The 25,316-nt window shown below is 44.0% G+C and overlaps 1 protein-coding gene across 8 annotated transcripts in view; it reads left to right on the forward strand.

Moving 5' to 3' along the window:
• Positions 1-25,316, forward strand: part of DAB2IP (DAB2 interacting protein) — a 204,240-nt gene that overhangs the window by 88,790 nt on the left and 90,134 nt on the right. For all 8 annotated transcript variants that reach the window (XM_054174496.1, XM_054174498.1, XM_054174506.1 and 5 more), the window contains one exon: positions 2,394-2,512. In XM_054174496.1, the coding sequence (XP_054030471.1) occupies positions 2,394-2,512 (119 nt within the window). The remainder of the gene's footprint in view (positions 1-2,393; positions 2,513-25,316) is intronic.

Here is a 25,316-nt window from a genome sequence, read left to right on the forward strand (position 1 = left end):
AAGGATTGCTATAGCAGCGTAATTTATCCGCATTATAATCTCTGACATACCATTCTCTGAGGAAGCTAGCAATGAAAACTGAAAATGGCACTGTGTCATCTCCTTCTGCTAACAATGAATGTAAAAACAATGGGAAACAGAAGGAAAGTAATGTCTTGCTGCAACCCTACATTCTAATTTCCTGTACAAATCGTCTCACAGTTGTTGAGAGGTGAAATACAAGGTGCTGAAAGAAAGCAGTGAACATTTGCTGCAGAAGGTGTTTGGGGGTTTCCTTATCAATCCCCTGTCCAAAGTTCAAAGCTATTATTGGATTTGAAGAAGTGGCTTGATAATATGATGACATATTTGTGGCTAGACTGGCAGTGATGAAGGAAGTCCAGTCTCTTGCTTCTGGGCAAAACCTGCTCACCAGTGGTGTTTAGGGAGATACTGCATGATTGGATAGCTGCATATTTGCAGTCTTATCCTTTAAAGCAAATATTGGCCAGTCTCCATCGCCGACAACCAGTGGCCTGATCTAGCCAGAGGAGCAAGGCTATGAGGCTGATATCACACTGATACCATGAGTATGGGGCTGATACCTTGTTGATGTTGAGTATGAAGCTGATAGCCTAAGTACGAGGCTGGTTGAAGTCCGAGTACTGAGGAAAGCATCTTAGCAATGTTCTAGGTAGTGCAAACTCTCAAATGTTCTGTTTCATAGTCATGTTTCTGTATACTCTCAAAATTCTCAAAAGGTATTTCTCATGGTCAAAACACTTTTTGACAACACCTTCTGTGTTGGCTTTGTGTATAAGCTGATGGCCTGTGTTACATGCATGATGCTGTTTCAATCACACAAACAGCTCCTGGAGAACTATTCAGTTCACACGAATGCATGTTACATACCTTGTTTGTAAGTGAAGTGGCACTTAATAAATGTGAAACAGCTTTGGTTATCTAGATGTTTCAAATTCCTGTTGCACTTACAAACAGGAAAGTCGCTTCCATAACAAGTGCAGCACACAGAGCCCCAGGAAGTTTTGCAACCTGAGAAAGACATAATGTGACCCATGAATATCCTATGTGGGGAAGGAGTGTTTAAATAGCAGGGACAAATGACAGGCTAGATAGGAGTTAGGCTGTGATTATCTTCCTGCAAGAAACATAAAGGGTATTAATTTATGAAAGGGATCTGCTGAAGGCTACACCACCTGTATCCATTCCTTAAGGTTGACTGGAGTAGCTACTGAGGCTCATGCCTGCAGTGGAGGCATGCTCTGTGGGTATGACTGGAATGCTGGTGTAGCACCCAGTGAAGAGATACTTGTTCTTTTCACACTTCTTTCCTTATGCAAGGCAAACTCTTGTGCTTGGATATGCACTAGATATCTTACCCCCTTTCCTGGGGATGGGGAAGGGAAGCTGTGTGTGCAAAAACCTCAGGCTGTGCAGGGATTTGCCAGCTAACTGATTTCTTTGGAATGATGGTGCACAAAAGTAACACTTCTTTAGGCTTCACCCCCATATCCTTTTTTCTCTTCAGAATGCTATCCCACGTCCTCCAGCTAAGTGCTTGACCCACTAAGACTATTCTCCTATGCTGTAAATGCTGGACACCGCAGTAGTTTTATACTTTTATTACCTTATTTAGCCAAGAGATTAAATGTAATGTTCAGATTATGTAGAACATTAACTCCTAACAATAAGCAAATAACACATTAGAAGCTTTGCTATTAGAATGTTTAGTGCTGGCTTTGCTGTGGAGCACTACAGGAGCCGTGACTTATGCTCCATGAGGGAGGAGGCTCGGCAGAGAAGAAGGCGCTGTGCGTTCAGAGCAAGGGTCTGTCCCTTCTGCAAAGGTAGTGTCTGTAGCTGCTGTGTTTATCCGTGCTTTGTAGGACGTTTGAACATGTAGCTAAAACACCTGAGTCCAGTTCTGCCAGCCATGGCTGAAAATCTGGGGGTTTTCAATCAGGTAATGAAGTTCTTGCCATCTCCTGGTCGCTGGTGAGTGGGTGGCAGCTCGTACCGGTGCCCGTGAGATGGGGCGGCCAGCGTAGCCAGCCGGAGCCCCGCGTCGCAGCCTCTCCTCCCGTCAAGGAGTTGCAATGTGCTAGTCTTGTCTTTCAGACAGTATTTTTATGTGAGCTGATGGTTGCCAGGGTAACGGAGGCTTCGGGGAGTCTCGCGTCGACGCAGCGCCCTGGCCTCGCTGGGAGCAGATGTTGGCTGCGAGCTGGGGAGCTGGGCTGGCGGCGAGGAGCAGAGCTGCCAGCAGCTGCACATGAAGGGAGCTGGAGAGGACAATTTGCCTGGCTGCACTCGGTGCAGGAGAGCAGGTTCAGGGCTCGCGCTCTTCTTCTCCCTTTTTTGTTGTAATTTAGTATTCTTGTCTCACCCCACAGGGGTTCCTCAGCCGTCGGCTTAAAGGCTCCATCAAAAGGACAAAGAGCCAACCGAAGCTTGATAGGAACAGCAGCTTCCGACACATTTTACCTGGCTTCAGGAGTGTGGACAATGAAAGGTAAGGGGACGTTTCTCGGCAGATGGGGAGGAGGGTGTGTGAGAGAGAAAGAGGATATTGATTTTTCCAGGTCTTGTTAATATCTTGATTATCTTATTCAGAGCAAGAGCCACATCTGTGATAGAAGTAGACTTGCTTAATTGCAAGAGGGGTGATTTTAATTTGTTGGCATGTATACAGAGCAAGCCCTCCCTTTTTAGGTTAAATAATGTGTCCGGAGAAGCCTGACTGCTCTGCTGTCTTCCCCCCCAGTGAACCCTAAGTTAATGCACCAGCACATAAATAGCACATAGATGCAGCAGCCAAAAAGCGACCGATGCAGGTGAGGGAGGGAGGGGAGAGATGCTTACACATTGGACTATATTGAACATTACTGGGTTGCACACTGTATGAACAATAACACAGAACAATAACAACCATAATCTCCCCAAATCCCTCTCTCCCCCTTCCACACACACATCTTCAGCATAGCCACTGCCTGCCGTCATTAAACTGAGATGGATTCTCGGCATGTGGCCGAAGCTGCTTTTTCTGTCTGAGCCATGACAGGATCTTTCAGTCCAGGAGGGATGCGTTGCAGGGGATGTGCAGATGGATCAGATGAAGCATTTGGGATGGGATGGTCAGTAGCAGAGCAAATTGCAAGATAAAAGAGAAATGAGACCTGAGGTTTATTCTTCAGTTCAGTTAGAAAGTACTGCAGCTCGTGGTGGATGTGTGTGCATTTATCTGTGTGTAGATTTCTGCCAGCATGTGCGTGAGACAGGCACACATTCTAGGTAAATTTATGTGTAAATTCACGTGCAGATCAAGGTCATGGTTGGGTAAGACAGACTCCATTACCAACCACAGAAACAGACTAGTGGCTTGCTTCCAAAAGGAAAATCTTTTAACCTTATCTGAATCATTCTGGGAAATGACACAGAAATACTGAAGTGCCAAGAAAAGTCTGTGTCTGAGAAACACACCAAATCAGACATATGCTGAAGTAACTGTTTTGTAGCAGTGGCATCTTCAAATATCAAGGCAGTACTTTAGAATCCATTGAGTAAATTCTTCACTTTTAAAGCAGTGACAGCTCTAACTTTGGTTTGGCTTTACTCACTCATTGGTGGGGCTGTGAATTTCTGAAGCCTGCAAACAGCATTTATCGGTCTGGATTTTTCCTTACCTGAGCTGTTAAAGCTTTTTCCTTCTAGATTCTGCAGGTAAAAGGATTATGCTGGTCAGAGCAGAGTAATATTTCAGGGGTTTCTGTGTGGGAAAGCAGAGTTGATTTGATTCCTGTGCTGCAGTTTTCACAAATGCTCGAAGTAGGGCACTGTGTTCCATATGGAAGCCAGTGCAGCCGGGCGGCCAGGGATCTGCCTACAGTGCTGCTGCTTCCCTCAAAGAACAGGCGAAACAGACAATGTTTTCTTTCTACCTAGATGAGTTTGTTCCTTTCTGTGAGGTAGCAGTACAAGACATGGGAATTAACCGTTTCAGCCAGCCCTGCCGCTGAAATAATTTTCCCAAATTAAGCCTTGTCATTTCCCTGCCCTCCCAGCACGAGAGCCCTGGACCTTGCTGGGCAGTGTCCTTTCAGGTAGAGATGGATTACTGCAACTTTTCTTTGAAGAGACTCAGTGAATGGCTGTGGTGTATTATTTTCAGTGTAGAGCTTAAAGGGTGGGTGAGAGGAGAGGTAGCATTTGGCAGCCTGGAGTAAAACCCAAGGATTTGCTTATATGAGCATTTAGAAACTGCAAATGAAAGGCTTCTATTCATCAGGTATCCCTCTCAGATGCACTTCATCCATGATACACAGCTGTGTCCTGGTCTGGGGGAAACTGTCTGACACTGGGGAGCTTTTGACAGCAGGCTGTTAGTCCCCCAGCTTTTATAGTAGCGTCAGATCTGCAAAGTAAGCAGGTATCCTTCTGCTGAAGATCTTGACCATAGGTACTGTTGCTTTGAGAGAGGTGAAACAAAAGCAGCAGCTGGGCTTCTCAGTCATGCATGGAAGATAATTTTATCTTCCTGAACACTCCCATCCACATCTGCTAAAATGCACAATGTTCTCACTTCTCTATATGAAAGGGCTCGAGTCCTTTAGATCACTCTTGCACATTTGCTGCTGTGCTTCCTTGCCTGTCTCGAAATCCAGGAACTGTTTCAAAGAAGCATCTGGTATTGGAATATTTGCCTCTTAAATATTTGATTCTTGACTCCATCTTGTATCCAAGCTGATTTTTCACCAACCACTCCTTTGCTCGTGGAGGTAACCATTCTAACAGCATCTGCTCTGGAGCATTGTGGAATTTTTGCAGGAGATGCCATAGCAAAAACGAATAGTGCAATAAATACAGTCAAAACACTCCAGGCTGAAATATTGACCTCTAGTAGATCATAAATGATTCTGTTACTTGGCTGCTGTATATATACATTGGTACTGTGTCATGCCTCTTAGTTTCTTTATTTTTCCTCCTTTTTTTTCATGCCATATTTCCACCTGCTGTGTACAGCACATGCATCTGAATATATGAATTGGGCATGTACAGACAGCTAACTAGGTGGATGTGGGGTGTGTGTAGAGAATGCAAACAAATGTATCTGTGCTTTTTATCCTGGTTTTGATTAATGCATGCATTTAAATGCATCATGTAAATTTTAAATGGAAAGTTATTACCTCCTAGAAGAGTGAGAAATTTGTGCAGTGTGAGTTTTGTAACAAAGGCTGGGAAAAGCAGTAACATTAACCATTGGACGAGTCACAGACTGTCTTGCTGGTGTCAGTTGTTCATCCTGTGTCAGTAGTGCCTGGGTTTGATACCTTGTGTTGGCACAAAGGGAGCAGCCACGTTTCCAGTGGTGTCTTTATAAGCTGCTCTTACAGAGCATGGTGACTGCATCCTGGGGAGAAGTGACAGCTCTGAAATGTGTGTGGGGTTCTTTGTCCAATTGATATCCCATCTACCTGGGTCCCATGGCCATTGCCAGGCAGCTGTTGGCAGTTCTGCCATAGTGTGTGTGTGTATGTTCAGAACAACTATAGAAACAGAGAGAATTCTGGTTTTGTACAACCTTGGATAACTGTTTTTTCTCTATAGAGAACATCTGAGGAATTGCTCTAAGTGGTGTGTTAGAAGACCACACTGATGATAGTCAAGCAGAGCTTATGTTTGTAGGAAAACCAGGGTTGTTCCTCATAGTATTGGATTTTACATTGCCTGAGAAGAGACCTTCTGTTTGAAAAAAAGGTGAAACAAGTAAATTCCTGTGGGGTTCACACTGATGTAGTTAGCCAAATTTTGCCAATCTTTTGCATACTGGTTTTTTCCTAAGAGTCCTGTTAGAGTAATAAAATTATTATCTGTGATTAAGAGAAGGAAAATCAGACCAAGTATCTCTAGTAGTCTGCATGAGAAGTGCACTAATCTGGTAAAATCAGTTTGTATAAATGTAAGATTAAAAGAAGGATTGTGGAATGAGTGCTTCTCTCAGTTTGTTGGCTGGTCACATTGCTTGTTAGAGCTAAAAGGGGGTCTGTTAAAGTGCCTTTTTGCTAACAATGTCTCCTGCATCCTGATTTATTATGGCAGCTAACAAAGTTTTTATCATGGAGCGCTGAATGTTTGTCTTTGTAGCAGCCTGTCTAGAACCAGTCACAAATCAAGCATTTGGCAGATGGATTTTTCTTTTAATTGGACCCACATTTCTCCTACAAAAATTGTGACGGAGAAAGTTTCTGGGCTGGGGATTGGGCACAGGGAGCAGAGCTAGAGAACAGAGAGAAGGCTGTTCTGCTGCAGTTGTTAAATATTGTTAGTGCATTTCTGATTGTTTTCTTGTTGTGTGACCTTTTCTGGCCCTGCCATCACGTCATCACAGGAATCTTTTAAAAGTCACTTCTGACTGCGTGTCAGGAATTTAGAAAGGCAATTTATATGAGTGTTGGTTTTTAGCAATCTAAATACATGGACTTGGTCTAATCTCTTCTGAAACTGGCAGAGGCCGCTCTGATTTTACATGAGCAGTGAGAGGACAGGGCCACAGTGTCACTCTGTGGGACAGATACCTTCAGATGGTCTTGATTTGCTGTAAAATGGGTGTTTTGTGTAACTCAGTATTCTGGTATAATCCCTGAGCTGTCATTTCTAGGGACACTTTTCCTCAGTGCACCTAGAAATGATTTAATGCTGAGAGACTCTCAATTGCTAACATTTGTGATTATTTTGCAAGTTGTGGTGTGTTTTTTTTTCTTCCCCATAATTGCAGAAGATAACATTCTATTTAAGCTCTTTCTTGGCACTACAAAAGTCTGAGCATATGGTTGATTGTTAAATGAGCCTCAGCCTTGGAAGGAGTACAGCCGTGCATTAGTAACACCAACGACTTGTACTACTGCTGCTTCCTCTTTAAACTACCTCTTTCTTTTTAGTCCCATTAAATATTTTTGCTTATAACCCACAGGGGGAGAAGGAAGTGTACAAGTCATGTACTGCAGTGCATTTGATTCCTAATCTAGTGCTAATGCAGTCTGCTGTGTGGGTTTTCAAATGTTCATAAAGCTTATTTGGATGCAATAGGAGAGCATCAATAACTTATGAATGTCTGCAATCGTACAGTAAACTTAGTTTGTGAGTTCTTTTTAGATCAAATTAACATTTGTTTATTCCCCAACAAACTTGATATGCCACATATTTTTAGGCATGATGAAATTGGTTAAGTTTGATGAGACTATAGTGTGTGCTGCATTCCAAAGGCTGAAGAAGCCACTGGTGCCTTTGGAAAGAGCAATGACTCATCCTCCAGAAGTAGGGCACTGGCAGACCCCAGAACGTGTGAAGGGCTTTCAGGCCTGTGTGAACAAGGGCTGGAGAGCTTGATTTCTCTCCTGCCTCCTTACTTAAATGGCATCAGCCACTGGAGCTTTCTAAATAGGAAGAATTATAATAGTAGGTGCACAGTGAAGGGTGACACTAACAGCATCTGAAGTACAGCATGGGAGCCTCTCGTTCCCATGATAATGACAATACTTTGAGGAAACATTCCTGAGTTTGTACAGGGAAACCATTTGGCACTGTCAACAATAACTGAAATGCAAAATAAAACATCTTGCAAAGTCAGGGAGCATCCAGCAGGTCTCAGTGTCTGCTTTCTGGTGCAGGGTCAGCATCTGTTCCCACTCCCCCTGCAGTCAAGGAATAAGTGCAGGCGACTTAAAGGTTCGAGGACAGGCTCAGGATTGAGACTGGCATCATATACTACCTGCATTTATAGCAAGGATGCTTTGTCCTGGAATATGCAAATCAGACTTTTAATGGGGTTCCTTTGCAAAATATTTCTTGAACCAGAAAGTTAATTACTGTTCTCTAATTAATGGCTGTGTTAGGAGGCTAGAGTAAAATCAGAGAGAACTGCTTTGAAGGAGAGATGGCAGGAGGAAATTGCCAATTCTTCCCAGAAACTGTTATGTTCCTCATCTTCTTCTCATGTTATTAGGAAGTTTAGAAACTGGTATTCAGATATTTTTAAATGATAATGCTCTTAGTAGAAAGATGGGATTTTAGAGGGGGGCTTGGGGGAGACATTGAAACAACAAAAATAATCCTTTATAAGGAAGAAAGACTAATACTTTGGAAAAGCCATGTACAGTTGCCTTATACATGTGGCTCAGATTCCATTGTATTAGGAGTGGCATTTACTCCCCTTTGCAGTCAGTCTGCTGCTGCAGTTAATGGCTGATGATGGGGCAGTTAGAGCGGCAGGGTCTGTAAAGCTAGGGATGAAATCAGCAGTTTCTGCCCTCCAGAGCATGGCAGCCCTGGCAGTGCCAGCAGAGGCTCGGCAAAGCTCCAGCCCTTCCTAGGTCTGTGCTCTTTGCATTACATTTTCCTTATTAAGGGAAGCAGAGCTCCTGGTAAATCTGGAAGGCTGCAGATTAATTGCACCAGCCTGTGCATATAGAAATATTTGTTCTAAAGCCCAGTTCAGCAATATGCTGCTACTCCTGATGCCTAAAGCATTTCATAACCTCATGAGGGGCAGGGATGGACTGAAAATGCGGTGCCTTTCAGCTTCTCCCAAGGCAACAGCGAGGTCGCAACTATCTCTACTATTAAACTGAGGTTTGTTACACACACATACACACACACACATAGAGAGAGAGAGATTTGCTCAGGCTTTTACACACGTGAATCTGTGATTTATATTGAGGCAACATGTTCAGTATTCTGAAAGCAATGCACAAACACATTCCCTTATCCTGCATATTCCAACTAACTTCCTAATGGAACAGGGAGGTGTTGCCTAATATCTTTCAACACAAGACTATATTAACTCCTAGACATTTTTCAAGCTATAGTAAAATGTCAAGGGAAGGGCTAAGAGGCTGGAATTGTTTTAACAGCCTTCTTCACCTTTCTCCCTCTCCCAGATTCTAACAGTCCAAACAAGCAGCACCGTGCCTCGTGGGGTACAACCTGTGCTTTGACTCGACTTGGAGTCATGTGGCAAAATTACAGAATCCTTCCTGCTCAGGCATATGCAGCGCTACCGGGATAATTGGCTTCATGCATCTTACAATTAGCTTGCAAAAATATGTTTTGCATTCCTGACCTTTTCTCTATAAGCAAGGCCATTGTTTCACTGTCCTGCTTAATTACAAAATACAGTGTTGTGTGAGGATAGAGATGACATCGTGGTAGCGTCGGCTCTAATTTGACGAGACATCATAATGGGGAGTTTTCATACTGAGGGCACTGAATTAGTGTAGCGTGAAGCCACATTTCTCTAAACCTACTAAATAAGGAGAAGTTAATTTTATGCTCTATCTTTTTGACGTTTGTAATCAAAGCTTTGTATTACAGCTGCAGATGGTTAGCGTTTGAAGAATGTCTGGTAAATGCTGACAATCGGAAGGCATTGTCTCTGCAGCGGAAGATCAGGTTGATTAATGGATGGAATGCTGCTGGCTTTCATTTGACTCTTCTCACAGTCTGAATAAGTATTATTGACTCATTTGGCCATTGCCTGGCAGACTTGATGTTGTGGTGCATCAGTGTACACCTCAGGGTTACAAGCAGATAGTTCTGTTTGCATCCTTCCAGCAAAGACTCTGAGCGAGGGTGATGGTTAAGTAGCATTGTGGCTGATGGTGTCTGGATACCCTTCAGACTGAGGGCTGCTACTTCATTGCATTGTTTTGTTTCCAAACAGACCATTTACTCTGACTTTGCCCTGGTGAGACTTTCATGTGCATGAATTTCAGTGCAATTACATTAGCATTACTCTTCATGTCAATAAACTCAACACACACACACACACACAAAGGAGAAAAATTGCCATCCCTCCAGCTCTTATACCAGGAGGCACTTTCGGTTAGCTCCAGACCCTTCTGTTTGCTTTTTTGAGTCTTAATTGTTTACAATGCAGGTCAAGATATTTCTGTCCTAGGCTTAAACATTCTGGCACACAGTGAAAACCACTCATGATGTAAACTTTACTTTCAAACAAAGAAGACCAATCTTGCTTTTCTCAGCCTGCTGTCTCCTGGCCACACATTACCCTTGCAGCAGATCCGCTCATCACAGAGTCTTAGAGAGGTCAGCAAGTTGATTCAAGGGGAAATTATTATTTAGGGTGGGGAGGTAATTTTTGGTTTGGTTAAGGCACTGAACCAACTCCTGTAACTGCAGAGTAATTGGAAGATGGCAGAAAGGGACTTTTCCTTTCTCTGGCAGTGTGCAGTTGCATTTAATGAGATATAATGTCAATCTGTGCTCCTAATACTGTGTACACACTAGCAAGGGATTTCTATCTGGCACCTGCCTCAGTTTTCCATCTTTCACAATGGAATTCCCCATCTCCTAAGAGAGGTGCATTGCTTGCTGGATCCAATTTTTCTGTCCCCTGCTCTGTCATTTCTATTGGCAATTAGTATTAGCAATAAACATCTTTCTCTCTTGGAAGGACAAAATGTTTAAACCCAAGTTTCTCTCTGTTCTTTATTGAAACTCTGCAAAACCTTGATTGGAAAATCTGTGTGAAGGACAGTGTTGAGAGTAAACATAGAATAGCTGAGGTGGGCAAGGTTTCTCAGCCTTTGTTCAGAGAGCTGGGAGACACAGATGTTTGACATGTAGATCTTGTTATCCATTTCGTATTGCAGTGGTCGTGCACAGAAATCCGTTGATTGTAGCTGGAGGCAGCCTGTGTGCTGAGCTCACTGCTGGCAGTTAGCTGTACAGAGCACTGGGTATAATGATGTTCAGGACTTGTGAATATGAAATAACTATGTCAAGTTCATCCATCAGCTGGGAGGGAAGAGAAAAACAGACTGAGGAAAAATATGCTTCTCTGTCCTTCCTCCTTACCATGCTCTTTAATAACAGCTTATGATACGGAGCCTCTTCTTCAGTGATTATTAGGGAGATTTCAAGTAGGTTGTCCATGTATGAATATCTTCTTATGGTGCTGGTGTTACGATGTTTATCTGGTTGGCAGTGTTTGTAATTCTCATTACAACTACAGAATGGCTCACTTAGGTTCTCTTCGGCAAAATTCAGGTCAGGAGTATTGAAAAGAAGCAAGAACCAATTTCAATTGAATTAAACCAGTGCATTTTAGCTGGAATTAAAATATAATTTGTTTTAAAATGCTTAACTGATTTGAATTAAAGCCAGAAATACGAATTTAGCTTTAATCCATGTGTTATATAAGTAATTATATGAGAAAGGGATGTGGCATGCCTCATACATGGTTGATAGTGTGCAGGAGGGCGCCATTCATTCCCCAGATGATCTAAATGTATTAGTAATTATAAAGCCATCAGTATTATATCAGACCATGTGCTTTGCTCACCTTTACTAATGTCTCTGGGATGATGCTGGGCCTGTTCAATAGCCCCCACACTCCATTGCTGGTCCATGAGAGATTGCTCACATCTCCAGTCTGAACCATTCAACGCTCCTTCCCCACAGGAGTCCCTCTGCAGAGCAGTCCTGCAGTAGTTACCAAGTGATTTACATAACTCTGTTGGCTGTACCCTGAATAATTAATATTTTGCTGTCCTTGCTGTGTGGGGAGATTTGTTCCATTCTGGATGTGTTTGTTGCTATATAGGAACGCTTAAGATGACATGTATGTATACAGGCAGAGAAAGAGGGGAGGATTTATATATTAATTATTCTGTGTGTGTGAGAGCAACATTTCTTGCAAATGCATTGCTTCTGAGAATTGAACTGAAGAGCTGAGGGCTGCTATTAGCTCATCCTGGAGTCTGTTGTTTACCCTCTGTCTGGGTGTAATCCTCCTGGGCTCTGAGGAGGGCCAAGTGCCATCCTGGCAGGATGTGAATCCAGGCTGCAGGGCAAGTTCTTGGTGAGCCAGGATGTGACATTTCCCTGACAAGGGGTAACGTGCTCTGTGCTGCTCCCTGATCAGCCATCACCCTCTGTGCTGCACGTCCCTCCAGGCACAGGAGGACCAGTGCTGCAACCAGTGCAGGGTGAAACAGTTGCTTTGGAGACTTTGCTCAGTTATCCAGTTGTCTTGAATCTGTAATGTGAAGAGTCTGGAGTGTGTGTGAGAGATGTTTGACATTTTCCATCACAATAAAACTTCTTTATTGCTACCTGGTGACATATGAACAATTTTAGTCCTGGCTCTTGCTGAAAAACAATAAGATAATTTGAATTCTAATTGTCAGTTGCTTGAGTTCAGTGGTACTTGAATCAAGAGGCTTGACTTTGGACTGTTGCAAAGGGAAGAGACCTTTGCAGTGTATCACAGCTCCTACACACTCACATCAGTGGAGGAGGCTGAGCTATAAAATATGGCTATTTATGAGCTCTTTTAACTGCTGTGAGGATGAGGTTTGCATGGGTTTAAAACCACATTACAGCATTTTTTTATTTCATTTGATAGATGCTGAAATTATTTGCTTTAATGCTGTGCCTTCACTGTTCATCGTTGCCCAACACTGTGGCACCTTCACTCCACCTTTTACTAACCCTCTAAGGAAACATGGAAAAATGTGTTTTATGTGCAGGGTCTGTGTTGGTGATAATTGAGGGGTTGACCAGCAAAATGTGATTAGCAGAGTAACACCAGGCTGCAGGTGTGAGGGTGTCCTGGTGGGCTCTGGGTGCCCCCAGGTACCATCAGGAAAGAGCTTGATGCATGCCATGCCCCTCCTGAACTGGATAATGCATCTGCAGAAGCTCCCTGCAGGAATTCTCTCCAGCTCACCCAGAATTAATTATTCACTGATCATCACTCAGACCTTATGGATTAGGGAGCAGGGAGGCGGGTTGGCAGGGGTTGGAGAGAAGATGGAGCAATTTGGATTGCAATTAGTATTTAATTTCTTTCCTTACTCCCTATTTGCTTAAATTGGAGATTGCAAGTTAGAACCAAGCAAGGGTTTATAACCCAGCAATGGAAGTTCCCTGTGCACCAGAAACTAGCAAATCCACTGCAATCTTTAAGCTTCCCAAAGAGATGAAACGTTTCAGTCAGTTTAAGGAGTTGAAACATCAAGGGAGCAAGTTTTGCTTAGAAAATGCTCTGAGGGAACAGCAGTGCCCAGACTGCCCAAGTAGGAACACTTCACTAGCTGTGTCCTGCCTTTGTGATAACAGCATGAAGATGTTGTCTCTCTCCATCCATTCTCTATTTTCTCCCCTTTCTAACTCCTTGAACATACTCCTTGCTGGGAGGCTTCTCTGGGGATTAGAGCTGTGTCTGATCCATACTGGATCCCAAAGGCTGTCTGGGTCCTGCAGCAGAGAGTGGTAAACCCCACACACTGGGTGCATTGCCCAGGCACAGAGAATGTAATTTTAAGTTTAGTCATTACAAAAATGTTAGCCAGCAGTTGAAAGTCTGCTTCACTGGTGAGATTGTGTCTCCTGTTGAAACCTCAAGGGCTTTTCTTGATTATAGCAGTAACCACAGTCTGGGTCACACTTTGCAATAATTATCCTGATGTCTGAAAGGTTCTTAGAAAGTCCCTAGAGGAAGGGGCCCAGTTGCACTGCAGAAGAATTTAGAGGCTGGCAAACCTTCAGCACTTAGAGATTTATTTAAGTTAGTTCTTTTAATTGCTTTCTTGCATCCCTATTCTATTCTAAGCTCTGTGAGCCATCTAGGGAAGTATCTCTAGCTAATATTAATCTCCTCAATCCTTGCTCCTTTAACTAGATACTCCTGGCTTCATTTACACAGAGCCCTACAGAGTGGGTAATAATTCTGATTCTGTTTTAACATGTTGTAGCACGAGATGTAACTTAGGAAAAATCATCATCTGCCTGCTGCATTTAAGTGGGTTTTTTTTCTCTCTCATCTCTTAAATCCAGCTTGTGGTCTATGTATAACATTGCTGCTTCCCAAGACTGTTGGCAGCTTCTGTGATATGTATTCATAATGCAATTCCAGGTCCTTGATTGAAACCCGCAAGAAAAGGGCAAGGCGTTATTTGTCTTCTTTTCATTATCATGGCCCTCTTGTACCCATTCTGACATACACTTGAGAAAAGTTTCCCTACTTGATGCCTTTATATCTAAAGCTCTCTCTTTGTATAAAGCAAGGCAGGGTGTCTTGCCTTCCTTAGATAAAGTCACTCATGTTGAAGCTATCACTCTCTTTATTAGCCTTAGTTCCAGCCCTCTCACACCACAGGCAGAGCCTCCATGTGCCTCTCAGTCAGAGCAGATGAGTGAGGAAACAGAATGACAGGAGCACATCAGAGCGATGGCACAAGGAGCTCAGTGCCTGCTGCCAGTTTGTGGTTGGTTTCCTCCCTGACTCCAGAGCTTGGATGCCTCTTCTGAATGTTATAAAGGGTTGCATTGTCTTAAAAATTAATATTGCTGTTTGAGTCATGTGAAGTTTTTGTTCTCAATTACATCTGGTATTAATGAGTTGCACAGATACAGGGAGATGTTGATAGAAAATTTATATCACTAACAGTTTTTAATTTGCTGTTAGTTATCTTTCATCTTTGTTATCTATTCCTTGGCCATTTTAGTAAAAGACAGTAAACAGAAACAGTTTATTTCTTAGTTTGCTGCACATTGTTTGCTGAGGGGATATTTGTTCTGGTCTCTCCTTGTGTTTCCCAGCTTTTCCTCACAGGGTTTACATCACTTATTGAGGTTTTCTCTAATAAATGTATAGCCCAATGTACATTAGTGCACCATAGGAAGAAATACCCTTTCTACACCTTCTTTTCTTGAAAGCACCAGCATATGTGCTCTGTGCATCTGCAGGAGGTGTCCTAGGGGAGCTGGGAGCTGCAAAAGACTGAACCATGAGAAACATGAAGATGTTTGTTTGGTAGCACCCAGATTCTGCACAAAGAAAGATTTTGGGGTGAAGGAGGAGGGAGATTGCTGGGACTGGCTGGTTACAGGAAGACTTTTCAGCAGGAACTGTTACTAAATAAGTGGGATGAGGATGCCTGGTCCAAGCAATGTGCAGCAGCACAAAGGCTGTGAACTGTCGACACCTCTTCCCTCTCCAAGGTGATCCAGTCCTTAGCATGAATGGTGCTGATGGCTGAGAGCAAGAGCGTTGGGGACTGAGACTCTGATGAGTGCCCCAGCTTTGCGGCATTTCAGGCAGCTTGAAATGGTGTGGCCAAAGCAAACCACACATCTCTGGTAGATGCACAATGTGCTGCATCTCAGCACAGTGCTCCCAGTTAGTACCCAGGAGGGTGCAGGCTGCTGGCCTCCTGCTTCCTTCTCACTTCCATTCCCTTGGGAGCACCTTTCCAGGGCACAGCTCTCCAAGGGATCCTCCAGAGCAGCAGGAGCAGCAGTAGGGGCAGAGTTCCAGGGCTTCCATGGGGACAGAGGCTTCAGGGCTCCCATGGGACAGAAGCTCCAGGGCTTTATTGGAGGACAGAGGCCTCAAGGCTCCCACGGGACAGGCTCCAGGGCTCCCGCACCGCCAGCACTTCCTCAGCCCAGGCACAACACGACCTGCTGCCTTTTCTCCACCCTCCCTTTCCATCTCAGAGGCTCCTCATCCCTTCTTGTCTCAGAGGAACCTATCCTTTTGTTAAAATGAAGTGATATGGAGTCAGCATTACACAGAGGAATGAGCTATAAAATAATGGGGCTAATAAGCATGTAAAATAACCTGACTGTACAAGAGTGCAGTCTATGGAACAGCAGCTGCAGCAAATATATTCAGGTTATCAGTGTGTGGCTATTTTGTGCTGAGAGGGCTTAGGTGTAATGAGAGTTACTGCATCATGGGAACTCTTGGCAATGAATAGTGACATTTTCCAGTAACAACTCTTAGAAATGAAAAAAATCCTCTGTATGAATGTAGCTGTGACTGACAGCCTGGGGATCTCCTCTCTGCCCTCACGAGAGGTACAGTCTGCGTGGTGATGGCAGCTTTTCCTGCACCTCCCAGTTCATGCCTTGAACCCCTGCCACAGGGACTGCTGCAGTGGCAGTGGGGGCTGTTTGGCCCCCCCTGCTCGTGCCCCAGGGACACCATCAGTCCCTGTGAGCAGGGCCAGCGGCTCTTTGAGGATTAGGCACCTGCTGCTGAGAGCTGGACTCAGCTCACCAGGCTGCTTTCAGGAAACCAAATGGTAACTCTTAATTGCTTTAGCCCTACACCACTACCTGTGGTTTGCAGACTCATCAATGATTTCCTGAGCTAACTGTCCTGGCCTGGGTGTTCTGAAACTCAGGTTAGATTGGTTTATTTTTATTTTAATTAAAATGCAAACCAGGACTTGACCTAAATAATTCCACCCACCCAATCATAATGCTGAAGGGTTTGGAAGCATCAAATTCCCTTAAACATTTCAGATTATCCCACAGTCCCTGACTTCACCCCGCCCATTATCCTACTTTGTTCCAAATCAGCACGTGGCATGCTGGCTTCTGACTCCAGTAAGTTACAGGCTAGAGCAACGTGCCGGTGCTTCCAAAACAGGACGAGCACTGCATCACCTGCATCGCTGGCATTGTTATTTTGCTCCTGTATGATCTATTAAAATCACAGACCTTAGCACCAGTAAGATGAAAAAGCATCATTCAGCTCCTGAGTAGTTTTTGTGGACACTTTTCTTCCTCTTCCTTTTCTTTTTCTTGCTATAAATATGAGTGCATAAAGAATGCAGGATTAAAGTTGATTTGGGCTGTTGGTGTTCTCTGCATAAAGAACAACACTGGTTGTTACCAGTAAAATATGTTGGCAAAAACTGACTCCTCCTAACTGTGCTCACCCTTATCATAGAATCAATAAGGTTGGAAAAGACCTCAAAGATCATCAAGTCCAACCTGTCACCCAAGACCTCATGACTACTAAACCATAGTAAACCAACATAAATAGATCCTCAAACCCCATTGTATACCTCTGTGGGGATTAAGGCAACCAGCTATTTGGACCAGTGATTAGTAAACTCTTTAATAAACACTCTGAAGTGCAGCTATGCCTGTACCCAGACCATTCTTTACAACTGTTTGTAAACCTTAAAAATTACACTTGTTTTGTCTCACCTGAAATGTCTACTGAGACTGTTCTGTTGTTGTTGTTGAAAAATTGACTAACCAGCTAACCAAAAAAAATAGCTTTAGCAGCTTGTGAGGATTACTTAGGACAGGCTATTTTGTTCAGTGGCTTTATCTATCATTTGTATCAAAAAGCAGACTAGAAACTGCTTTCTCTCAGTCAAGTGTCTAGCTCAGCTCTGTGTAGTTGGTTCTGCTTCTTCTGAGGTCACAGAGCTCCAATTTTTCTATGTCATGGCATCCAATTCACAGCAATCTCGTCACAGACCTATTTTAAAGGCTGTGTGTCACTCCCGTGGTCAGCTTAGTTCTGCATTAACCAAGTACATTGCTGGGAATTCCTGTCAGCAGTGGCCCCTTTTTCTGGAGCCCATCGTTGCCCTGCCCTGTTCCATGATACAAGAGGTCACATTATTCCATGCCACGTTATTCCCTGTTTGTTGCGGTCATAAGCTGCTGTCTGCTGCTGAGCTGTAACAAGCTGAGAATCTGCTCAGTGGTAAATGGTGAGATTGCATAATTATGGCTTACACAACACACACACACGTGCAAACAAACCAGGGAATTAGTATGTAGGGTGGATTAGGGCAGTCTGCAATGGACAGCTTTCATCACCAGTATTCTCCACAAAAGGAATTTCTGCTACTTAATTTAGTAACACAGATCTGATCATCAGTTTCTGGGGAAGGTGGGGAGGAACACGGTTGGTTTTGCTCTGAGCTTAGGGAATTTTTGCTGTTGCCACTCTCTAATGACTCAGAGAGGTGGTGACTTTCCCCGAGTCCACAGTGCCTGACCATCCCTGTTTCCCTGCGTTCAAGGGAGTGGTTTTTTCACAACAGCAGTTGGCAATTACAGCTCTTGTTTTAAATAACATTGAAATAAACCAGAGTTCTTCCACCCCAGACTCCACAGATGGGCAGTGTTTTGAATCCTGCTTGAATAATCACTGATACTAATTATAGAATTCGGGGAAGACAGTGGAGCTGCTGGGCTGCTCCCAGCCGGGGACTGGGAGCATGTGAGGCTGTGCTGGGCGAGTGCTGGAGCCTTCCAGTTACAAACTCAAACGCAGCAAATCAGAATGATTTCTCCATTGTGATTTCTGCTGTTTGCTTTGTCTCTGTTTTGCTTCCCCTTTGCTGTCCTTGCACTTCCAGTACGAGAGCTTGTAACAGCAATGTAGTAAGCACTTGAATGGCTGGAAAATCCTTTCATGGCAAAGAAGATGTGATTGGTACTTATTTATTTTATTTTGGGTTAATACAACTGGAATACAAATGGGGCTTTGACGCCTCGGGGCCTTGCATTCTCAAAGTAATTCCTTATGACATGTGTCAGGCTCTGTTTTATTCAGGTGGGTGGTATGATATTAAACAATAAAGCAAGCTTGCATTTCTCTGCAACTGTATTTATGCCCACACTCTCTGGCACAGAGGTGCTTATTAGTAGAATGTCATATCCAGGCTGGCTGTAGCCAGCCTGAAACGTTTTTGCAAATGCCGTGTGAGTCTTAAGAGAAATCATCTTAAATCAATCAGATAACCTCCCACCAGAGTGTCCTTCCTGCCTTATCCTTTGTCCAGGCAAAGATGAGGCTGCGAGAGACATTCCTTAAGTAATGCTCTAGACAAAATGTTCGTGTCTGAATGGAATATCGATTTTCTAATTGCTGGGCTGCTGTTAAATGAGTCATTAGTGGGGAGCAGGGGCGAAGCCAACTCAAATGGGTTGTGAGCTGGCTTTGGTTTGTCTCTGCTAAACACACCCAGGGTGTTAATGTGTGAAATTCAGCAAATGGAGAAGGGTGGAATTTTGGGGGAGTATGACAGAGACATGGATAGGGCAAAGGAGACTCGCCAGTGCGACAGGCTTATTCTCTCACAAAGCCCAAAACAGCCTTTTGGATTCAGATAGTTGTACTGCAGAGAGAGGGAAACAAATTGCAAAGCAGTGGGAACTTACACAACAGTCCCCAGGAGGTGGGTCAGTCACTCTGAATCATCCCACAAGGTCTGTCTGAGCTCCTTCGGGCTCGCAAGTGTAGAAGGAGGTTATCTGTTCCGCAGCAGAGAAGTGTCTTTGTTTTCCTGGTACTTATTTGGGGCTGTATGAGAGTGACCAGATGGACAGTGCCTAGTCCAGACATGGAGAAACCTGGGGCAGCTGCAGCACAGGCTCACCAGAGCAACTCTGCCAGGGTGTAGCCCCTATGCCTGGCCTCACTCGTAGCCCCCAGCCCTGCTGAGCAATGGCTGTGGGGCTGGTAACACCCAGTAATTAAAAGCAGGCCCCAGACCCTCTGATTGGGTTCTCCAGGCTGTGCAGCAGCTGCTGGGTGCACTCATTACCCTGTCTGCTGCAGAGGGCAGGTCTGATCGGTGACCTTGTTCTCATTCGTTCCATCTCCTTGGAACAGGTGCTAAAAACAGCCTACCTGGGAGAGACATCACAGACCAGTTGAAGGGATCTTTAAAGGCCATCTAGTCCAACCTCCCCTCAGCTAGGGCAGGTTGCTCAGAGCCCTGTCCAACCTGACCTGGAATGGTTTCATGAATGGAGCATCTCCTGCCTTTCTGGTCAACCTGGGCCAGTGACTTACCACCCTCAGCATAACAGATGTCTTCCTTCTCTCTATTCTACATGTCCCTCTTTTAATTTAAACCATCACCCCTTGTCCTGTCACAACAGGCCCTACTAAAAAGTCTGTCCCCACCTTTTTTATCAGTCCCTTTAAGTACTTAAAGGCTGCAGTAAGGTCTCCCTGGAGACCTTTTCTTCTCTTTCCTCTCTAGATGGAAATGGACTGTCTGGCCTTTTTAAAGCCTCTAGTCAGGCACTTTGGGAAGTAAAATGTAGTCTCTAAGGTGAAATCTTTATCACAAAGAATCTTCTGGAGACAATGGGAGGAACTATCAGCTATGCCACATCTAGCTGGTAAAGAATATTTCTTAATATAGGTTCAGAAAATGCATCTTGTGTGCTCAAACACATCCTCTGAGCAGAAAAACAGCTTCTCTCTTTTTCTGCAGATTGAAATGCCAAATCAACCAATTACTTTTCTTTGAAAACCTCTGCCACGTAAAACACACTCTCTCAGTGAGCAAAATTGATTTATATTCGGCCATTAATTCTTTATAGCCCATAATTTGCAGAACAAAGCTAGCTGGAAAATGTGCCCTATTAAGGGACAAACAGCTTTCTGAGTAAGATGGAAATATGTTGGCATGGAGAGGAATTGCGGGTGTAGCCGAGGCTAGGATGGCACAAGGGCTACACTGGGGCACAGGATGCAAGAGGCAGCCCTAGGAAAATATCCTGAGCTGCTGTACAGATTTCCTGTCAACTAAACCAGGAATCATCCTTGCTAAGGTGACAGAAGGAGGCAGGTGTCCATGCAACTGGGACAGTTGGTGTTACATGTGTGGCAGTAACCATGTGCAGCTCTGTGCTTTATCCCAGGCTGTTGGATGCTCTCTGCAGTTCTCTGCAGTTCAGTGTATGCAATCTCCTTAGGTGCCCTGACCTTTCCTTTTGGGAGGCTTTTCCTTTGCCTTAAGCCTATCTGAATTTTCTCCTAATGTCTCCCTTGTTCTCATTTGCATTATCCATGGAAGATTTATGGGGGTTTTATTAGAAGAGTTTAGAAAACTAATAAAATTACATTAGGGGTTTCTTCCAGCGTGTGCGTCATTGACTGGAACTGAGGTCTTGATAATGAAATTGGAATCTGTCTACCTCTGTTTGGGGGCTGTAATAAGACAATGATAGAATAAGCCAGGCATTAGATACAAAACTGCTGGGTTTTGGCAAATGAATGAAATGTTATAAAAGATTGTGTCTGACAGCTTGCACTACGTGTGCAGGTTGGAAGCGGAGTTGAGGGCTAAGAGGGTGCAAGAGGCCCAAGGAGAATTGAGGCTGAGAGAACTGAAGGCCAAGAGCATGGGAAGCCCCACTGGTGTGGGATGCACAGAGAGGCGAGGCCAAGAGCATAGGAGGCCAGACTGTGAAGGCTTCCCTTGGGCAGCCTTGTCTGAGACCTCTGTGTGTGCCCTAAGGGTGTGATGGCACCTGGGGAAAGGCAGGACCTAGAGGTCCAAGGTGGCTGAGGGTGGGCTTCCCACCATGAAGTCTTTGTTATTCATTCTCTGGAAGGCTCCACTCTGCCATAAGCCCAGTCTAACCAGCAGGGAGGGCTTTGAACATTCATGGACAAACTGTGAGTCCTCATGACTCAGTGGATGTCAGGAAGGGTCCTGTCCTTGCCCACAGCTGGTGCTCTCCACCATCCAGCACCGGGTGCTGTGCAGCTGAAACCCAAATGGGCACAGGGTTAGGACTTCCAGTAATAAACAGGAGCAGTAAGTGTGTCCATTGGAGTGGTGTCTCTCTCATACACTGGATTTTAGGTGAGATCACAGGCTCTGCCTGCAAGGCTTTGTTTGGTGTGTGCCTTTATGGAAACCTGCTGTTTGTTCCCCAAAATGGGAGCCTGTCAGACACTGAATAAATGCAGGCAGAGCTAGCAGGGAGGTGTTACAGCACAGGAAACAGAAACATAGTCTTAAACAAATTAAAAGGATGGTAATTAACCAAATGAATTTCATCCTGGAGATAATCAGATGAATACATTCAGAAGGAAAATAATCCCAATTCTCAGAAAACAGTAATTAAAATATACTCATTTTTGGGGAATAGTTAACAAGCTAGATTGGAGGCAGGAAAGTAGAATAAAGCTGTGATGGATGCTCTTTAGGATGGCTCTGACGAGGCCCTGATGGGTGATCTAAACATAGCCCCTCGGTAGGATCAAATTCAGAGTTTGGGAATCATCTCTGTCTGGGTAACTTCTTGAGTAGCTGAAGAGAGCACAGAGCAGAGTCAGTTCTGTTATCTAGGTCAGCTGAGAGATAACAGAGGATGAATTTCATAACTATGTATTTAAGGGGCGTCAGCAGCGGGGAGGTGGAAGAATTTAGGGTGGATAATTGACAGCTGAACGTGGGACAAGGTGGGAAGATGCAGGCATCCAGGCATTAGGGAATTACCTGTATATGCCAATATGTCAGTCTGGAGCTGGCTGCCTGGAGAAGCAGTGAAAGCTCTCCTGTTACTGACACTGTCCCTGAGGATGTGCTGGAGGAATCAATCACCCAACAGGTCTCTTCTGCTTTCCATTAGCACCTGAGGATCCCAGGCAGGGTCTGAGAGCGGGGAGATTCATGGGGGAAAGGGAGCTCTGGGGGGAAGAGTGGGAGAATGTCTTGATGGATATTGTTGGAACTGGGTGGGTGCAGTGCTTTGTTCTCTAGCAAGTGTTGGCTAGGGGCTCTGGTCTTTGTTTTTTTTCATTAGACTCCTTTCATATAAGCCTCAGGTATTGTTTTTCATGGACAGACCCATGGAGATGGGTCATGGCCTCAAAATGTTATCTTGTGCCAGTACACTGAAGGCTACAAGTTTGGAGACATTTTCAGGCTTGCTTATAGTTGGATCTGTTGAAGAGGAAGCAGTTGGATAGAGCACAGAACTAGCAGGGGAGGGGGAGAAGGTATTTGTTTCTCAGAGTAAAACCAGTTCTTTTCAGGATTTAGTTCACAAGACAGTTGCAGTGTCCAAGTCATTGGAAGACTTACCTCATCTGGGTTCTGGATAAGCAGATGCACCTTCTCTATCAAATCTGGATAAATGCTGGGTTTTTTTAGGAAACACCCATCAGATCATAGCATATCTGTTCACACACACAATAATTCATGTTTATCTAATTCATTATTGAGACTGCCAGTAGGTGAATCGATGGATTGATGAGAAGAATAATATTTGGGGATTCATGTAATTTTCTTATCAGAGAGAACAGATCATGCTGGAGCCTCTGGGAAACAGACTTTTCTAGGATTGTCCAGGCTTTACCTGCCCAGTAAATGGCCAGAGGATGGAGAATGCCCTTGAAAGGAACTCTGTCTCCACAGGGTGCCTGGCATGGACACCAAAGCATGTCTCAGAAGTAAAGATAGGATCTGCTGTACCCTGTCTTGCTCAGATGTACTCAGTCCCATGCAAATAAACTAGATTAAACAAGATGCTCTGAGGTTTATTAATGAAACTGAGATCCTTAAATTGCATATCAGGGGGTTTCTGTTGGATTAAGCCTTCTGCACATCACAATGCTCTTATCTAGAATTTATCTGCATGCAATAAAATTAATAAAAACTGAATTAGAAAGAAAACCTCAATAGAAATCACTTAAATTAGCATGCAGGTTTATAATCTCAAATAATTACTGCCTTTTCAAAGAGTTCAGGGGTTTTTTTACCCTCACTCCAACTTCAAATGTTTCCTTTTAGATTTGCACTCCTAGTCTTGCACCATCTAAATGTATGGCTTTGCCTAAGTGTTTATCTGTTCTGGCACTTTACTGTAGCCCATGTTCTTGCCTAACAGCAGGGAATTGTTGATTTATTTCTCTGCTTTTTAAGAAGCAAATGGCTTTTTCCTTTGTGTGACATTTGCTTGTAGGCTTGACAAGAACACAGGTTTGGGCAGCGCCTGTACAGTGTGGAGAGCTGCTGGAGCTGGGGGAACAGCTTTGCGCTTATCACAGCAGCACTGGGCTGTGTCGTACAACTTGGCTGCTGATTTTAACCTCTGAGCTTCGTGTGTGCTGGAGCCTCCTCATGGCCTGGATGTGCTAAATTAGGACATTTTGTCTAGCAGGTCACCTCCTGCAATATTCAAAGCAGAGGTTTCCTCTGGTCATTAAGGCTCTGAAGAGAATATCACTAGTAGAGTGTCTGAGTGGTGATGTGAAATGTGGTGCAGACACAGGAATTTGCTGGGGATTGAAGATGATACTGGACATGGGAAATAAATTGTATGAGGGCTTGGAAAAGTAGGCTTGTAACTGACCCCACAGACACTGCTAAGTAATAAAGCCTCTGCTTCCCATTCTTGATCCTTTCCTCCAAGCTATCAGTCAGGCAGAAGGCTGTGGAATACCAAACAGTTTAAAACGTGTCAAGTAACATTTAATGAGTAAGAATTCTGTGCTCTTGAAATAAGTAAATAGCCCACTTTCCATCTATATCTGCAGCACATTGCACCTTGCAACCTCTTGTGATAGAAATACTTTTTCAGCCTGGCATGTTTTCCCTTTCCCCTGCTAATTATGTTCAGTTTCAAGTAGGTGCTCTGGATTAACAAGTGACTATCATTTAGGGAGTCAGAGTCAGGAGGGATACAAAGCTTCATGAAACCTTTGGTGACCTTGGGATGTGGCAGACATTTTTCTTACTCTTTTTTTAAAGTTTGACTTCTTCAAAGGAAGACCTTCAGCCCTTCTCAGGTTGAGCTGTCTCTACATTGCACTCATTAAAGATTCAGTAGTACCTTTCAAGTCCACGTTAGGAAATTCAAATTTTTCAATTTAGTAAAGTTGTGTCTCTTTTTCAAGTGCTACACTGCTCACTTTTGAAGGGCTTCTAGGATTTCCAGTGGCTTCTTGCAGAGCAAGAGCCTGAAATGTGTTGTTTTAATCTAAAAATCTCAGTGCAACAGGACTGCATGTATTCTGTGGCTCAACTGTCTACAAAGGTAAAAGTGTCATGTAGGCTGGGAAGGAGCCCCTCAGGTGACCAGTGTATTTCTGCTGTGCTGCTGAAGTCCTTTTTGAGCATGTCTTGGGTATTTATCTCTTATTTATTTATTTATCTCTGTATTTGGGATTGGACCAAAAGCACAACTCTCTTCTCTCCAAGGACTCATAGCTTTTAAATGTTGAAGGTTGAACCTCCTAGTTGTGCTGTGCTAAACCACATTGTACTTTAAAATCTGCTTCAGGATCTGAACTTTGTTAAATGGCCCTTTCTCTGTTTAATGCTAGAGGAGGAAAAGTCTAAGCCTTTGAGTGGATTCATAGTCACACTTTAATTAATCATATTTTTGCAGCATGCTGCCAGCAACTGTGAGGAGGAAGGAGATGCCTCTAATCCAAATTCACAACAACAAAAACTAAATGCACTAAAATATCCACAGCCAATAATCAGGCTCATCCTCTAAAGAAAAAATACCCTTCCCACCAAGGAAAACCAGAAAAACTGATGTGAAGCAGATTTCCTCCACTCTTAGCCCAATGACATGAGGTACATTCGCTGAGCAGGAATGAGTGCCAGCAGCAGCCCGCTCCAGGGGCCTCCTAAGAGAGCAAGTGGAAGTGTAGGTGGTGAAAAGGAAAATACTTTGGCAAGGGAACAGATTTCAGTTTCAGCTTCTCCAAA

This window comes from Dryobates pubescens, chromosome 29 (assembly GCF_014839835.1).
Source record: "Dryobates pubescens isolate bDryPub1 chromosome 29, bDryPub1.pri, whole genome shotgun sequence".
Lineage (NCBI taxonomy): Eukaryota > Metazoa > Chordata > Aves > Piciformes > Picidae > Dryobates > Dryobates pubescens.